The sequence below is a fragment of the Malurus melanocephalus genome, unplaced genomic scaffold (assembly GCF_030028575.1).
Source record: "Malurus melanocephalus ecotype Western Australia unplaced genomic scaffold, MMel_1.1 scaffold_183, whole genome shotgun sequence".
Classification (NCBI taxonomy): Eukaryota; Metazoa; Chordata; class Aves; order Passeriformes; family Maluridae; genus Malurus; species Malurus melanocephalus.
This window is the reverse complement of record NW_026623415.1, coordinates 203,559-220,442: the sequence shown is the minus strand read 5'-3', so window position 1 is coordinate 220,442 and position 16,884 is coordinate 203,559. Positions and strand designations below refer to the sequence as shown.

The 16,884-nt window shown below is 40.2% G+C and overlaps 1 protein-coding gene across 11 annotated transcripts in view; it reads left to right on the top strand.

Moving 5' to 3' along the window:
* The window catches only part of CELF2 (CUGBP Elav-like family member 2), a 301,179-nt gene extending 284,309 nt beyond the window's left edge, over positions 1-16,870 (top strand). For 7 of the 11 annotated variants that reach the window (XM_057373031.1, XM_057373032.1, XM_057373022.1 and 4 more), the window contains exons 10-14: positions 235-354; positions 6,919-7,116; positions 9,944-10,087; positions 15,094-15,265; positions 16,578-16,870. In XM_057373031.1, coding sequence (XP_057229014.1) covers positions 235-354; positions 6,919-7,116; positions 9,944-10,087; positions 15,094-15,221 — 590 coding nt within the window. In that variant the 3' untranslated portion in view covers positions 15,222-15,265; positions 16,578-16,870. Of the gene's footprint in view, positions 1-234; positions 367-6,918; positions 7,117-9,943; positions 10,088-15,093; positions 15,266-16,577 lie in introns of all 11 variants that reach the window. The other 4 variants (XM_057373023.1, XM_057373027.1, XM_057373025.1 and 1 more) reach the window with 2 other exon arrangements.
* The last annotated feature ends 14 nt before the right edge of the window (positions 16,871-16,884 follow it).

Genomic DNA, 16,884 nt, shown 5'->3' with positions numbered 1-16,884 from the left:
AATAGCACATTGCTGAATTTTGTGATCTAGTATTTGCAGTTCTAGACTCAACACTTCCCATGAACAATTTTACTATTAATGTCTTGAACAAAGTTGGTCTTGTTGGTCTCATTTTCTTTTTACCTTGTCTTTGCGAGTACTCCTGTTGAACTCCACATGATTGTAAGCTGGTCTGTGGTTAAGTAAAATAAACAAACTGTGGCCTTAATTTTGCTTTGTTTTTTTTCTTTTCAGTGGCTGCATCAACTGCTAATTCCACAGCTGGTGCGGCCATGAATTCTTTGACTTCTCTGGGTACTCTCCAAGGACTGGCTGGAGCCACTGTTGGACTGAATAATATTAATGCACTAGCAGGTACCGTAAACAGTGAGTATTTATTGCTGTGGTGGACAGCCTTCCCCAGTAATCATGCCACAAAAACTATCAATTTTAAAGTGATAATATGATTTTTAAAGTCTACAAATGAGGGGGTCCAGTTCCATTTATTCAAGTTGATCCAGTTCCATTCATGGTACATATGGAGTTTGGAGTGTTTTAGTTTCGCAGTTTGCCCTGCAAAGTGAATTTCCTTTGGTCCCTGCATAAAGACTCCTCTTYTTGCAGTACATAGGGAAGGTAAAAGAATTGTCACCAGGGATTTAGGTTGTCTAGGTCATAGGAGAGGCTCTGTTTTCATTGAGAGAGTCTGACAACAGGTATATCATCCCAATTAAAAATCCTCACTCAGAAATGTAGTGCTAAGAAAGATGTTTGCCACAGAAGCAGTTCTTGCAAATGTCTGTAAGAATTATCTGATTGACTTGAGAGCAGCATGCTTTAAAAATGAAGGCAAGTGTTTGGCTTTTAATTGGCAAGTGCAGGAGAACATGCAGTCAGTCACCTGTAATGCCASAGCATGCACAGCTATCCTATGACATCTTACACAAACCCTGGCATCTCCAGCTAAGCAGATRCCAGTAGTGGTTGGAAAATTCTTCCTTGTTCTTAGCCTTGGTGAAGATTTTCTTGAGGAAGAAAGAATTTTTTTTTATTGTTTCTGTTATGATGACTTCACCTTTGCCTGTAATGGAAGAGATTTGCCAAGCTGCATTTTTCCCCCTCCCTTTTTTACTTTAGCTGCCGTAACTCCTTGCATTTCCTTTTGTAATGCAAGGAATCTATTTGGTCATTGCCAGTCCATGACCTATCATAATGTACCCTCAGGAATGGATGTCCTCCTCAGTATCTCTTGCTCACTCTGATGCTCTGCATGATGTCCTTTCTGTCACTGTTACTTGGCTGCTCACCCAATCTTTTTGTTCTGTGATCTCTGGTTGGCGTTGTTGGGAGCTGGGAAGGAAGGGGGCTTATGGATGTCCATGTAGCAATGTTGAGTGGTTGCATGGGGTTTCGTGTAAAACAGGTCTTGCTTCTGGCAAGGATATGTGCATTTCACACAAAACAACCTCTTTGTAAGTACAACTCAAGCACACCTTAGGAAAAGTCAGTATTAAGTCCCAAAATGGCAGATGTTAGTTTCTTATTATTCCATTAGTGTCAAAGCAAGCCACTGGAAATGGCACGCATGAAAATCTAGCTTACCTCCTCTCCTCTCATGAGCTCTTGTAGTAACAGATCTACCCTGTCATGAGTAAGAAATCCTTAAATGTCCTTTCTGATTAACAGTCATTGTGCTTCACTTGGTTTATAAAAGGTCACAATATCAAGAGCAAAACATGGCATCCCACTCCTCCCSTCCCACAAGTACTAAGAACCCAGGCACACTGGAGCACTCCAAATAATGTGCCCCTTTATCATGACAAAGAAAGAGTGAATTTTGTGAGCTTTTTGCCTGTGAATCCCTCTCTTGCATTCCTTTTAGCACTCCTTGCTAGGCTGCAAGCAGAGTTTACATTTCCTCAGCAAGTATTTTGAGGTGATGTGTGTGCAAACTTATCTGCATGTGCCATTTGAAGTATTAATGATATATTCACAGCCTGGTACCAGATTTCAGTTTGTTTTAAGTCATCGTTGCTTCTGTGGACTTGTACTGACAGTGACTGCAGTCCCAAATCTTCATGGATGTTTTTATGGATATGTGTATAGYGTTTACAAAATGTATGTGGGTATGTCTGTCTACGTATATACTTACATGAGAGAGGGATAAAGAGGGGAAACTGTTTCCCTATGACACAGCTCAGCACCAGGACACTGTTTCTCTCAAAAGGGTGTCACCAATTATCATTTTCTGGTACTCATGATGCTGATCATAGTGAAGCATTGCTCAAATTACAATAACCTCCCCTRTTTTAATGACAATTTGGGGCTTTTCCTGATGACCATGTCTGACTCRGTCACTCACACTCAAACCTGCCTGAGTGCAGTAATTCTGATGTTTCACACTGACATGTGTCATAAGCACTCCAGTAAAAAATATTCACTGGCCATGGAYATTCCTGAAGTAATTGTGCAGCAAACAGGGAATTGAGTGACATGCTTCTAATCGGGGAACTAGAAAATCCAAAGCACAAGTCAAACAGGGTTTAACCCAAAAATTAATGAGATGGTGGCACTGGGCTGTGTATTGATTTATATAGAGGTTGAAAGAGATGCATCTCTGCCTAAGCCATGTCCTGCTCTGAATGTGAGAATCACATGGARAATGTCTTCCATGCTGAGCTCACTAGAAGACTTTTATCTGTTTGCTCAATCCTGTCTGGGTTTGTGAAAAGAAGCTGAGCTGTGGAGGCTGATAGTGCTGTCATTGTCGAGAGAAGCATTTTTAAAAGATGCCTGGAGGCCTTCACTAAAGTGGAGTATGGTAAGTTTAACAAACTCCAGTTTTGTAGGAATCAGGCCCCCCTCAGTTGTTCTTGAAGCACCTAAAACTTTAAATGGCAAAACATTAGACTCTCTGCTTTGAGCATGTAAATTTAAGAATTTCTAAGTAACAAATATGATTMTTAATTATGAGGGAAAATTACTAAAGAGGGAGGAAGCAGTTCTTTACAATTAAGAAAGAAGACCATACTTTCAGCTATAGCTCAGTATTTGTGTGTGACCCCAGGGCAGTCACTTAGCCTTTCTGCCCCCTTATTTACATCTGTAAAACAGAGATAAAAGTATTCATGACAGATTTGAAGGTGCTTGAAAAGCACTTTGAAAGACCTTTGGGCTTGCCAAGCTTTGTTGCTTCTGTRTTATGTAAAGAAACTCAGAAAAATAGAAGGCCACAGATGAGAGGCTCCAAAAGGTTATTTCACAGAAGGGAGGAAAGGACCAGAGTTCAGTGCGGTGCACTGAGGTGCGCTGGTAGAGATAATAAAGAGATGGCAGAGATGTGTAACAGCAGCTGGGCCTTGCAGATTTCATAAAAACGTAAGAATTAAAAGGTGTGGGGTGCTTTCTGCAGCTCAGTTTTGCTCAGGAGGGGGGTGTGGGCCACACGTGGGATGTGGCAGCAGTCGCTGTGCCCTTCCCAGGAGCAGTGCCGTGGGCTGGGCTGTCTCTCTGATGGCTGCTCTGGAATCGCTTGGTGGGAAGGTGCTATTGATTCCAGGGGAAAGSGGGGGAGGATGCTGCCCACTGCATCACAAAGCATGTTTATCTAATAGGCCAATGACTCACCAAAGATAACATGGTATCCTAATACTACTTCTGTTATCAAGTTATTTCAACACTAATAAAAAGAGAGATACAAGCTGCTTTATCAGGAGGTTTTATTTTAACCGGTCCTGTGTGTACACCCATGCAAGCAGTGACACAAAAAAAATCAGAGCAGACTAAGGCCAGCCTCAGGATCAAATTATTTGTAGTAGTAATATTAAATACATATTATCTAATATATTGTATATTATATACAATTTATTATAAAAATTCATATTGATGTTGTAATTATTTTTGTTATTGTGATATTTTGAATGCCATCTCTCATTCCCCCTCCTGAACTGGGCAGGGGAGAGAAAATATAACAAAAGACTTGTGAGTTGAGAAAAAGACAGGGAAAGATCACTTGCCAGCTACCATCACAGGCAGAACACCCCTGGCATGGGGAAATTAGTTTAATTTTTCACTAATCAAATCAGAGTGGAATAATGAGAAATGAAATCAAATCTTAAAAACAGCTTCTCCCCACTCTTACTTTCCTCCCAGSCTTAACTTTATTCCTGAATTCTGCACCCAGTGGTGCAGGAGGATGGGGAATGGGGGTTGTAGTCAGTTCATCACACGTTGTTCTTGCAGCTCTTCAGAACTGGACTCCTCACACTGTTCCTCTGCTCCAGCATGGGGTCCCTCCTGCAGGAGAGAGTTCTTCACCAGCTCCTTCAGTGTGGGTCTGTTTCCACAGGCTGCAGTTCTCCACAAATTGCTCTGTTCCATGGGTGTTTTCCTTCAGGAACAGGCTGCTCCAGAGTGGTCCCCCATAGGGTCACACGACAGCAAACCTACTCCAGTGCAATCCTCTCTGCACAGGTCACGTCAGGAGCACTGGCTTCCCACAGGGTCACAGCCCTCTTTGGGCATCCACSGGCTCTGGTGTGGGTTCCTCCAWGGGCTGCASRTGGATCTCTGCTCCCCCATGKGWGCTGCAGGGCTCARTTGTCYCACCATGGCTGCTTCAGGGGCTGCAGGAGAATCTCTGCTCCAGAKCTTGGAGCACCTCCTGGCCCTGCTTCTCCACCAACCTTGGTGTCTGCAGAGCTGTTTCTCTCACACATTCTCACTCCTYTCTTCTTAACTGCAGCTGCCATTGCATAGGGCTTTTTCTGCTTCCTAACCATGTTACCCCAGGGGTGCTGCCACTGTCACTGATGGGCTCRGCCTTGGCCAGTGGCAGGTTTGTCWTGGAGCCATCTGACATTGGCTCTGYAGGACATAGGAGAGGCTTCCAGCAGCTTCTTACGGAAATCACCCCTGTATCCCCATCACTACCACACAAACCMAATCCAGTTATAAAACTGGAATAATTATACAAGAAACACCCAGGTCTGTTGAGCTCTGACAGAGACTTTTGTTCAAAGCAGTGGCAGCCAGTACCTCCCATCAGGGTACAGCCRTGCTCTGAAGTGGGGTGGAGGGGAAAGAGAAGTCTTTAAAGTGAGACATTTTATTAAGGAAAGGCTAAGAATATCACATCTCTGTCAAGTGTTTAGTCACACAAATTATAGTAAGATCAAAAGGTATAATTTATGCAGTACAATTCTCTTAATTGGCACAGACTCTGGTGGAGCCCAAAAGGTGCCACTTGAGCAATTGTCCTGATTATTGGAGACTCATAGGAATATGCTTTTCAAATCTACATAAGAGGTGGAAGGATACTGGGTCAGCATCTTTATCCTCCTCTGTCAGTGCTGGATAATTCCCTGCAGTATTCTTCCTRTCTCTAAATTACTCATGTGATAAGGTCTCTGCCATCTTCCTTGAAGATTGTTTCCCAGTCTAATAGATTTCATTATCAATTTACTATAAAGTGTCCTCTGCCTAATTTCCCCACTTTCCCCCAATTTACATACCAACCCTAATTATTGTTCAGAAATAAGGCTGTTTCCTTCTCTTTACTGTTCCTTGTTTTGTGGTCTTTATATGACACTACCACCCACATCYTCACCCACCATTTTGCCAATCAAAACATTGTAGACAATGCCTAGGAAATGATTGCTAGTGATTCTGTGTGCCCCATTTTTATAGTGACTGACCCTCTGTGTCTCAAGGGGCCTGAATAAGCCCTTTCAGTTGTTTGTGAGCTGCTCACCTAGAAACTGGGGAGCCTGGGGTAGCAACTGTGCAGAAAACATGGCCTGACTCTCAGTCCTGATGGGCTCTCACTGCTCAGGTTGGCACAAGTTGGGTGTGTGGAAGATGAGCAGGKCTCTGAAAACTGTCATGCTTCCAACTTGCAACAGAAAAGTCACTTTTCTGGAATTTCCAAGACATGCTAGSACTGTTAACTTCAACATAACTTATTTAGGAGCCATGCTGATAAATAAAAGCAGTGGAGGGAAGTGTAGCTCAAGAGTTTGTCCACCATCCAATCAGAGTAGTACAACTCCTTATGCAGCACACACTGTTTGCATGGATGAGGGATGTCATTTTCTGCACAGTTAGCAATCCTGTCTGAAATTTCCTTTTTAACAGCCTTCYCAGTTAAATTACTCTGTTACTTATCAGGATGTAAAATTATTGTAAGTTAAAAAAAAAAACCCAAAAACCAAAAAAAAAACCAACAAAGTGACTGTGCTTCCTGTGTGAAGAAAAACATTGCTAGAAACGAATGCTTTTGTTTCTTCATGAAAGATGCCTAGTCTGAATGAAGTATTTTTAGTCACTCTGGATGTGCTGTCTTGTGGAGTGACTGGAGTAAATGGAGGAGGAGGGTGGAAGCAAAGAGCATCGCAGYCCATCTTTCTACCACAAGCCGAAGGAACAAAACCTGTAGTTGTACAGAGGATYATCRTAGAATCATTTAKGTTGAAAAAGACCTGCTTTAAAATGCAGTTAATCAGGGTTTTCTGCTCTCTTTGTATAAGCAAAACACTTCTGATACAATGTGGTCATGCCTGTTGTTGAAGACCCTGGTCAGAGAGAGCAGGTTTCCTCACAGACCGCTTTTCCAGTGACAAATAGATCCTACACTGCCAGGCTCAGGCACACACAGCAGAAACACAGGTGTCGAGGAGGACGAGCAGAGAGGCTCTTAGGAGCATGGAGCTGTAGTACTTGCCAGTAGCAGGCTGCATGTAAGTCCATTTGACTGTGCAACCCTTGTGCTGAAGTGATCCTGATGCCAAAGTCGTGTTTCTTTGTCCTCAGTCCCATTTGGTGGAGTGCCGAGCTGCATGCACTGCTGTCGTTGTCAGTGTCGTATAATACCAACGACTTTCGGAAAGCACTAATGAACAAGTGCAATTTCTTTTCTCTATTGTTGGGTTTTTTGTAAAGTTGCTCAAATGCTCTCAGGTATGGCGGCCCTGAACGGAGGACTCGGCGCAACAGGCCTGACGAACGGCACGGCCGGCACGATGGACGCGCTCACCCAGGCCTACTCAGGAATCCAGCAGTACGCGGCCGCCGCGCTGCCCACCCTCTACAGCCAGAGCCTGCTGCAGCAGCAGAGCGCCGCGGGCAGCCAGAAGGAAGGTAAGTGCCCTCACATGCCGCCAAGCCCAGCCCGAGTGGTGCCACCCATCCGCTTCCTCGTGGAGGTCTCATGGAAGGCCTCGAGCTGTCTAATCTGTGATTTCTTTCCCTCCAGTTTCCTCCTGTTTAGCGTTGTCACCTTCTTTAACCTCTGATGTGTTTCATTTTACAACCATCTGTTCTTTGAGTTATACTTCACCACCCCTCCTTCCTTACRTAAAAGCTTTTGCCAACTACCGTATAAAAAAGCACCGCTAACAAAAATCATCCCTCTGTGGATGCAGTTTTGTCTTCTGGTTTCCATTTTCTGTCATAGTGGAGCTAATCTGATTAGGTTTAAGGTTTTGAGCTAATGACAAGATCCGTTTTCACTTTGAGTGGTTCTTTGCTTAATTGTGGGGCTTGTGGGGRAGCAGCTAAGTGAATAATTGTCCCCCTCTCCCCACACCAACAGCAAATAAACCTCAGGAAGTTATTGCTAAGAATAAATGAATACTAATTACAAGGTGYTTAGGGAAATGAGGTTACCCTTTCCCCCTCTTCTGTTCCCCTACATACTTCCCAGGCATTTTGTGGGGTTGTTTCTGTKTTCATTGCTTTCTCCTGTCCTAATTTCCAGCTAATTCTACAAAGACAGGAAAATACCACATGCTTTCTAAGACTGTATCTATGTTGTTGTCACTACTGTTCTTGCCAAGGATAAGCTTTGGAAATAAACCTAGTACAATATCCCCAAGAGAAATCTATTTTATCCTCTTTTGAAATAGTGTCTTGTACTGTTATGGGATGTGTTTCCTAGGAAGACAAATTTGGCATTCCCCCAGCTGGTTATTGTATAGGGACACTGGAGTTAAAATATTTCTTCTGAAGTCTTTTCTTCATTTTCTGCTAACAGCTTAGATTATTTAAAATGAAAGGGAATTTTAAATTTTTTTTTATTTTTTTGTCTTCTGCATTTATCTTTCACCTCAGGCCTTTTGCTCAGTGACAATAGAGTATCCGACACCAGAAAGAAAAGGTTTATTTGGTGTCATTGCAGGATACATAGTGAAGGACAGTTTGATTTTTTTCTAACTAATATTTTTTTATTTAGAAACATTCAAATCAACTTAGGCTTATTTCTTATTATTATGAAATGCCAGCATCCTTTTTAAAATACATTATTTTTGTTATATATCTTGTATCTGTTAGTAAGTGGTTAAGTTCAAGTTCACCATTCCACTGCTGAATAATGACMATAATGTTTTGTCTCTTACCATGATTTCTGATGGAATGGTGAAGAGTCTGGAGTGGTTGAGCATAAACAAGTATCAGAGGAAAATGCTATATAAATATTAAATACTGAAGCACAGTGAACTGCCTCATGCATATGCTCTTAAATATTATTTTGTAAGGTTATTTTTTCCCTGCTGTTTTAAAGAATATTATTTGCTGAGAATGACAGTTTACTTGTGACAAGAAGAAAAACAGTGACAAGTTTCCAAGTGACAAGTTTTTTCATCTTTTTTTGTCCCACCTGCCCCCAAATTATTTTTTTTTTTTTTTACCTAATTCATTTTTCCCTTCCATTTGGGCAAACTTTGCTGCCTTTTCCTTCAGGCTGAGAGAGAGCAGCCAGCCTGATTCTGTTGCAGAAGGAACTCCGTAAATCTGATGAGCGSTTTCCTCTTCCTCTCCAGAAAACCAAGGACATCACCTCTGAGGCACACTTAGGTTTCATTAAGCAAGGGAATATTTAATCAGATTATTCTAGGTGTGTTTTTAGCAGGAATGCTTGTTCCCTTTGTATACCTCTTATGCTCCTGGAGCCTGCACAGGGAGGCCACATCTGGCTCCATCATATATCACACTATTCCTGACATCCACTGCTTGTTTCCAGTGTGTTGCTGTTAAGGGGGAATTGAGCTAGGTAAAAAAAAAAAAAAACCAAAAAAAAAAACAAAAAAAAACCAAAAACACACCACCTATTAGTGGTAGGATGAATGTTTTAACCTACAACTTTGAAAATACATATTTCAAATGTTTCCATAGGAAAAATATTAGATGCACCTTAGAGTTTATGCCTTTCTTTTGCAAGCTGAACTTAGTCTAAAGACACTTTAATTTCAAACCAACTACTTAATTTTGAACTCTTTTAAAAGACTTGCTTTACAAAGCTTCTTCCAGGAGACAGAGCTTTCTATGGGGAATTTTTTTTTTTTTTAAAAAATCAAGCTAATTTTGAAATGAGTCAGTAATTTCATTCTGCACGTCTTTTTCGCTCTGACTTCACTGACTTCTAAGTCACAARGTGTGCTTTGTCTTATTATTTTTATTCCTATCTCCACCATTTTCTTGCCCTTTGAGTTTAAATCCATGCTACTCAAATCTGAGCTCACCTCATTCCATTTCTGTAAGTTCCTTCAATTGGAATWAAACTGACAAACCCATGCAGGTGCTTGATGCAGCAGAGGACTCCTTGTGCAGTTCTTGGGGTATTTTGAGAGCCAAAACATTTTGTACCTGTTTTCCTAACCCTAATTACACTGAAAGACACTTATGTAAATTGAAGAAAGAGGATGAATTTAACTACTTCTGTAGTAGAGTTATGAAATAAACACTTTACTTTTCAAAGTAAACACTTTTCATGATGGGATGCTCTAAAAAGCWGCATTTCAGCTGTGTTCCTTTGATGATCCACTTGTTTTTGTTCCTTCRAAGTTGGAAAGTGAAATGCTTTCTGACCATCATCTTCAGTAAGTATTATGGAAAAACAGATTAAATGTAGCACTTGTAATAGCTGCCTTCACTTCCTTTTTTTTTTATTATTTCTTTTATTTTCCTAAAGGTCCAGAAGGRGCAAACCTCTTTATTTACCACCTCCCCCAGGAGTTTGGAGACCAGGACATTCTGCAGATGTTCATGCCTTTTGGAAATGTTATCTCTGCTAAAGTCTTCATTGACAAACAGACCAATTTGAGCAAGTGCTTTGGTATGTCAAATTTAATAAATCACACAGTAAAAACYACATGCACTATACTGAAAAGGGGCCAGGAAAGAAAATTAACAGCAATGTGAGAAATGTCATACTGGAAACTCATTCCAAAAATAATGGACTGTTAATCCTCAAATGAGCAGGAAGATGCACAGACAAACTACTTCTAACTAAAAATTGGATATGAAAAAAACAATAATAATCTTCCAGTCTGACATCTCGCATGAATGTGTCAAGTACATGAAACTAATTACACCCTATGTGGGGGAATGTCATTTAGTATACTATTAAATTGCCTTATTATGGATACCTAATTATTCTCTATTGTATAGCTGAGCCACTTAAAAAAGCTCTATGTTTAACCCATTACTTCTACATTACAGGAATTTACAGGAATTTCTTTCTTCTGAATTAAGTGCAAGATTTTGCAATTAGTGACTGATTGGTGTGTACATGTAGYTCAGAATATTTTGCAGATGGTTGATGTCTAGATATCAGCAGCTCCAGCTGTTGGGGCRGGGTGGGTCCAGTGTTTTATGGAAGGTGGCATCTCACCTTAGGGCAGAGATGAAGGAATCTCACAAGATCAGTGTCTCAAGTKTCCCACAGAATACTTTGAGCTGTCAGAAAATTAGATCACAGCAGAAGAGKAGATGATGTGTTGGTATAAAAATAGTTTTAGGGTTGATTAGGAGGGCTGATGTCTTTGGAATAACACAGATGCATCAGTTCAGTGCTTTGATGGAGTGAAGCAGAGAATGTGAGCGAGTGGTAAACTTTTAGAGCATTGGTCTAATAATTATGGTCTTATACAAGACACAGGGTGGATTTAGGAGGAGGAAAGAATTTCTTAAACATGAGTTTTATAAAGGGCTGGCAAAAAATATTGGAGTTTTCTTAAAAGTGATAATTAATTCCTGGAGTAAAGGAATATGACAAAAGAGGATTGGATAGCACACTTGCGAAGTTGATTAAGGTGATGGAGTGTGACATTCTTTCTGCATTTTCCCAGTTTTTCAGYTCATTTTTGAAGCATTCACCTCTTTAGGCTTTACAAAAAATTATTCATATCTAGACCACTATAGTCCAGCCTGKGTCTGCTATGGGTTAAAGCAGTCCCTGAGGCTCTTGCAAATTTGAAAAGTGGAATTGAAATGGACTCCCCATTGATCTGGAGCCAGTTCTGTTAGTATGCTGGGGTTACAAAATCGTTGTTGAGGTCTCGAGGAATCTTGATGAAATGTCAAATCAAGCTATATTAATCGAAATGCAGCAATTGTGGTGACTCTGAAAGAATGTAAATTAGTTTGGGCAGGTGGCTCAATTCATCAGCTCATTTCCCACACTTGCTTTTTGTGTGTTTCCTTTTACTCTCTGATTACCTTCTTCCACATTTGCTTAGGTTTTTGGGATACAATTCCCTAGCTTAGAGTGATGCACCAAGGCTATCTTCTTTGAGGGAAAACGGAGGTGTCACCCGACACCCAAACACCCAGTGGATGGAGGAATCCTCTGTCTTTAGGCAGCTAAATCCTCTGGGTTTAGGCAGCTTTCACTGATATTTCCATTTCTCATTTTCGTTCTGCCACCAGGGAGGGAGTTCTACTTTAAAAATAAAAAGTAGAAGTGGCAGATGAAACTGAGTTTTCTGATTCAGTGGGTGACTGCTTGGTGATGCTGCAAATCACAGGCAAAGACAGAATTAGTCCTGCTAGCTTAATGTACTGGCATAGTCTGTATGTACCTCCTCAGCTYTATTAGCATGAATCATCTATTTGTTGTTTCAGTCCCATATTTGTGCTTTAGACAGCTTTTTTTTTTTTTTTCCTCTGTCCTCCCACCCAAAAACTAGGGCAACAGTGCCAYTGAAGAACCCATTTGTCTGCTGAATCATTAATGGTCATTGCTCTTGGTACAGTTTGGGTTTGGTTTTTTTATTTGTTGGTTTGAGTTTTTTGCCCATAATAATAATTACAACAACAATAATAATAATAACAATAATAATAGTTTGCACATGCTTAGGGCTTCCTACTCTGGAGTTTYCAATCTCCTGCCCAAAGGAGGAGGAAGTCAAAGTACAGATGAGAACAGGTTAAACATCCAAAAGGTGTAAAAATTGTCCAAGCCTATCCACTGGCAGAAATGGGAAGGGAAAGTGCATTCTGAATGAGTCACCAGGCAGTGAGATACAGTGAAAAACCTTTATGTTAAACTACTTCTCAAAATGAAAAACTCATTTTCTTTGCAGAGAAAGGAATTTGGCATATTTTCTTTCCTTGTCCAACCCAAAAAGAATGCTCAAAGGGCTAAATGGTGATGAGGATGACAGGACAGTCTGTTTACATCTGGAAGTGCTCTTCCATGAGTTCTCACGGGCTCCACGAGCTTTAGTTGATTCAGCAGACAAAGGGTTTCACTCTTCAAGCTTATCTCCTGCCATTCATAAACCTTAGAATAAGAAAAATGAGGTATGTAAAAGTAAGGAAAAGGAGGGAGGACCCAGTTACATCACTGCAGAAATTCAGTCAGCCTCATAGCAAAATTGCTGCTTGAATGATTAAAATATTTATGCTGATTATAGAGATACCCAAAGATCTAAAACAAAAATCAGAATTATCATGACAGGGTCTTTGAAAATAGATAAGAAACATCATCCCAACCTCATGTAAYCTGTGTTTTAAAATTCAGACAAAAAATGATGAATGGGTGCAATCAGAAAAATACAAATAAAGGAAAGGAATGCCAGATTCCTCAATAAGTTTTACAAATAAAGGTTCTCAATAAGGAAGAAGGTGAGAGTGTAACAAGCTAATGTAGGTATTGCATTCTGTATGAAGAGAGAAATTGTGATTCAGAATAACAATTGAACGATAGGGGCTGATGCCAGCAGTGCTGCTCAGAGGTTACATGTTTGAATTACTGTCTGAGTCAAGGAAGCTGTAAGAGACACAGAATGAGGTGACTGGTATCACCTCCCTGGAAGGTAAGGTAAGCACAGCCTGAGCTAATTGTTCTGTTATCATTGGAGGAGTCTAATTTGGTGACATATCTGATGAGTGGAAGAGCCACTCAGGGTGTACTTCCTTCTCTTCATTCACCATCTGTAGATGTCATCTGACTAGTTTAGATCACTTGCTTAGTTTCCAGGTGGATAAAACCAGGTAAAAAGGAAAGGAACTACAGTGATGATAAGTTCATAGCAGTAATATGTGCTTAAGAGAGTAAAGTGAAGGTCAGGAAAGCTGAAGAGGGAAATGCTGAATTGTCAAGGTAGGTAGGAGCTCCAGTTGTGGAGCATCTGCCCAGACGGTGCTACAGCTGCCTCCCAACTTATGGTAGTTCCCTTTTCTATCCCTGAGACAATCCTAGAGCTGATGGAAGAAGTCACAGAACATAGAACTAAGATAATGATTGGACTCACGTTAACAGGATCTCCTAAAACAAAATAGGGGAAAGGAAGGAAGGAAATGTTGAAGCTCCTCAGGATATGGCAGTTACTTCAAGAGGGAATTGTCTAGGGGAGAAAGTGAGGAAGTGAAAGGAGATACTAAATCCAATGAAAGTATGGARGAACATTTATTATCCCTTAAGGAGGTAACAAATAATCAACCACAGAACAACATGGGTAGAGCATATTGCCTTTGGCCAAAAGAAGGTCTGCAGAGATTTAAGTTAAAGGTGGTTTTGAGTGGAAGGAACAGAAGTTAGTCTGAGTATGTAAAGAGTTTTAACTTAAATAGTTTGGTGAAGTTGGTTTAAGCCACAGGGATGGTCTGTGAAGGAGAACAGCTGGACAAGGATCAGATTCCTTGATAARGGGGGAGGATATTTTGCAGTGGGGAAAGTGTAATAACACTCTGACTCTGCAATTGGTAGAGGGCAGCAGTGTAAGAGGATAGGTTAGAGTAATTATAAAAAGAGGTTATTAATCCAAAAAGAACACAGACACTAAGAACAAATGAGTAAAGCTGGTTGGTGAAAGAGAGGCATGGAGAAGCCTGTGTTAGGACTGAAGACAAAAGTGTATGGTATCCATGCTTTAGGAGAGTAAAGGGGTATGTATTTGGCAAATTCAAGTGGAAAGAAGAGGGAACATTTCAAAGCAGATGCATAACAGCAGGTTGAGTACAGTAATAATTAGCACAAGCTGAGGCAGAGCTGCAGTTAGGCAAGCTTTGCAATTACAAGTGGGAGGCCCAGATATGAAAATGAACTTTGAGCTTCCAGAATAAGGGAGATTTGAGTATATTATGAACAGAACATTTTCAGTCTCCCAGGGAAAAGAAATCTGAGCCAGGCCAGCCATTCTGAATTACCWGAACAAGCATTATCCTCATGGTTAGTGCTCACAACCGAGAAGATCTAGAGTTCTCATCAAGTCCTGCCAGTGTCTTTATGATGCTGCTTAATTTTGATGTTTGTGTACCCCTTTGGGGACCAAGAGACCGAATTAACTAACATTAAGGTACCCTGAGACCTTGAACTGCGAGGAGCTGTAAAAATACAAAATATTAATATTGCAACTGTCCTAGGCCGAGYCCAAGGAGATGAGTGTTCCATAGCACACATGAGCTCACACCCAGATGTGCCAGTGGGTTTAGGCAGTTTGGGGGTTGATTTTGTAACAAGGCTTTTTGTTTCAGCTTCCCATCTGCAGACTGGGCTAAATAGCACTTCCTAATAGACTGGGAGGTATGTAGATACTAACTGAAAAGACTTGCAATAATAAATATCTTCAGTCTCTAAGGTATGCAAATAAATAAAAGAATGGAAACTGCATTGCACCAAAATTGGCCAACTGCATCCCAGCTAGTAAAGAAATACTATGAAGGTAAAGAGGAAGGCAGAAGGAAATGGGGTACAAAATGTGATCAAAAAACTAATTGAAAGTGAGGTAAATGTGTCAAATAAATAGCAATCATAAAATTCTAACAAAATGCCTTCTGACATTTGTTGTAACCTGGAGTTGACTTTCTCTCCCGCCTCTGTTCTGTGTCTCGCAGGTTTTGTTAGCTATGACAATCCAGTCTCTGCACAAGCTGCTATCCAGGCTATGAACGGCTTTCAGATTGGCATGAAACGCTTGAAGGTTCAGCTGAAACGCTCCAAAAATGACAGCAAACCTTACTGATCTTAACCCCAGATGCTTACTGCTCTTATTTTAGCTTTCTTAGGGTAAGTCCCATGAGCAAACCTGTCCTCTGCAGGGGGGTTAAGAAAGAACATAGAGCCAACCTTCACCAAGAGACAGTTATTTTTACAGTTACCACTTCCATCTCCCTACTTGTCCTTATTACACTTGGCTCCCATTTCCTTGCCAAGTAATTACTGAGTTGTGTTACTGTATTTTGTTTTGCAGCATAATTTATCTCCTTTTTGAAACAAAAATAAACGTCTTGAAATTCCAAACAGCACACACACACACACACACACACAGACACAAAAAAAAAAAATGTGCAATTTAACTCTGTGAACCCTGGTGCCATTAGCACACAATAAAAGTTGTTTTCTATGGATGGATCGTATTTTACCAGGGTGGCACCAGCAGTTTATAGGTTAAACAAAATGGCCTCATGCCAGTTGAAGCACTTATTTTGCAACAAAAATTGAAACAAGTCTTTCCACTACATCAACTTGTTTTTTGAGAAGATTTGATTTTTTTTCAGTTCAAATCAACGTATTGTTATATATTAGTCTGATTTTACACTGGTCGTCTTTATATTTCATTTTTTTTAAGTTCTTGTTTTTTTGGAAAGGATTAATGTAAAAAAGATTTAGAGATCTGTTTCTAAAGCTACAGGGTTTAAAATAAAAAAAAATAAAATAAAATGAGTGACAATACTTGATGTTTCTTGAGAGATAAATTTAATAATAATAAAAAAAAGAAAGCCACAGGCCTGTAAATTTTATTTGTAAAAAGCATTTCTATTTTTATACAAAATTTTTACTGCCTCAGAAATAATGGAATTTATTTATTGCCTATTGTTAACTTATTGGATACCTAAAGAGCAGCTCTCTATGCTAGCTAGATCCTTTGAAGTAGTCTCTAGAGTAATTGTGCCAAGAATGGGCGCTTTTTCACTGTTGAACCCTCCACCCTTTACAGTTCATGCTTTTATCCTCTTGTTTGTATTTGTCTGGTTATTTCGTTCGTAGTTTCCATTACCTAGTTTAAAGTTCAGTTGTCTGACCCTTTTTCCCTCCTCTCCCTGTACCTTTCTGTTACATTTGTAGAAACTGGTTCTTTCCTCTCTTTTCTCCCCAAAGAGGAATCCATTCTCTTTGACTCCTTTCAGATGGATTCTTTTGGGGTTCCATTGTGTTGTTGTTGACAAGTATTGTAAGTTAATGCAAATTATGTGAACGGCTAATAGGCTCTACTGATAAAAGATTTGCATTAGTTTTCTCCTGCACCCATAAAAGTGATTTTGTTTGTGCTGCATAGATTCTGTGTAACTTTTTTTCCTCTTCCTTGTTTTTTCCCTAGACATCTCCATGCCCGTTAGCCCATCGTTTGCCTAGCATGTCCCTGTGGCGTCTCAAAAAAAAAAAAGTTTCATCGTCCCGTCATTGTTTCTGATGTCTTTCTGACCTCACATCATATTTGGTTCTCCTACTGACCTAGTTTGACCTTTGAAATTTGCATGTGACCTCATCTAGCTATGAATTCTGGGAAGTCAATGTGAAAAAACATTGCTGCATTCATGCAAGACTGAAATTTATTATTAGATAAATTAATGATAGGATTTAAAAACAACCTGTGGCAAAATGTTTTTTCTTTCTTTCCTTTTTTT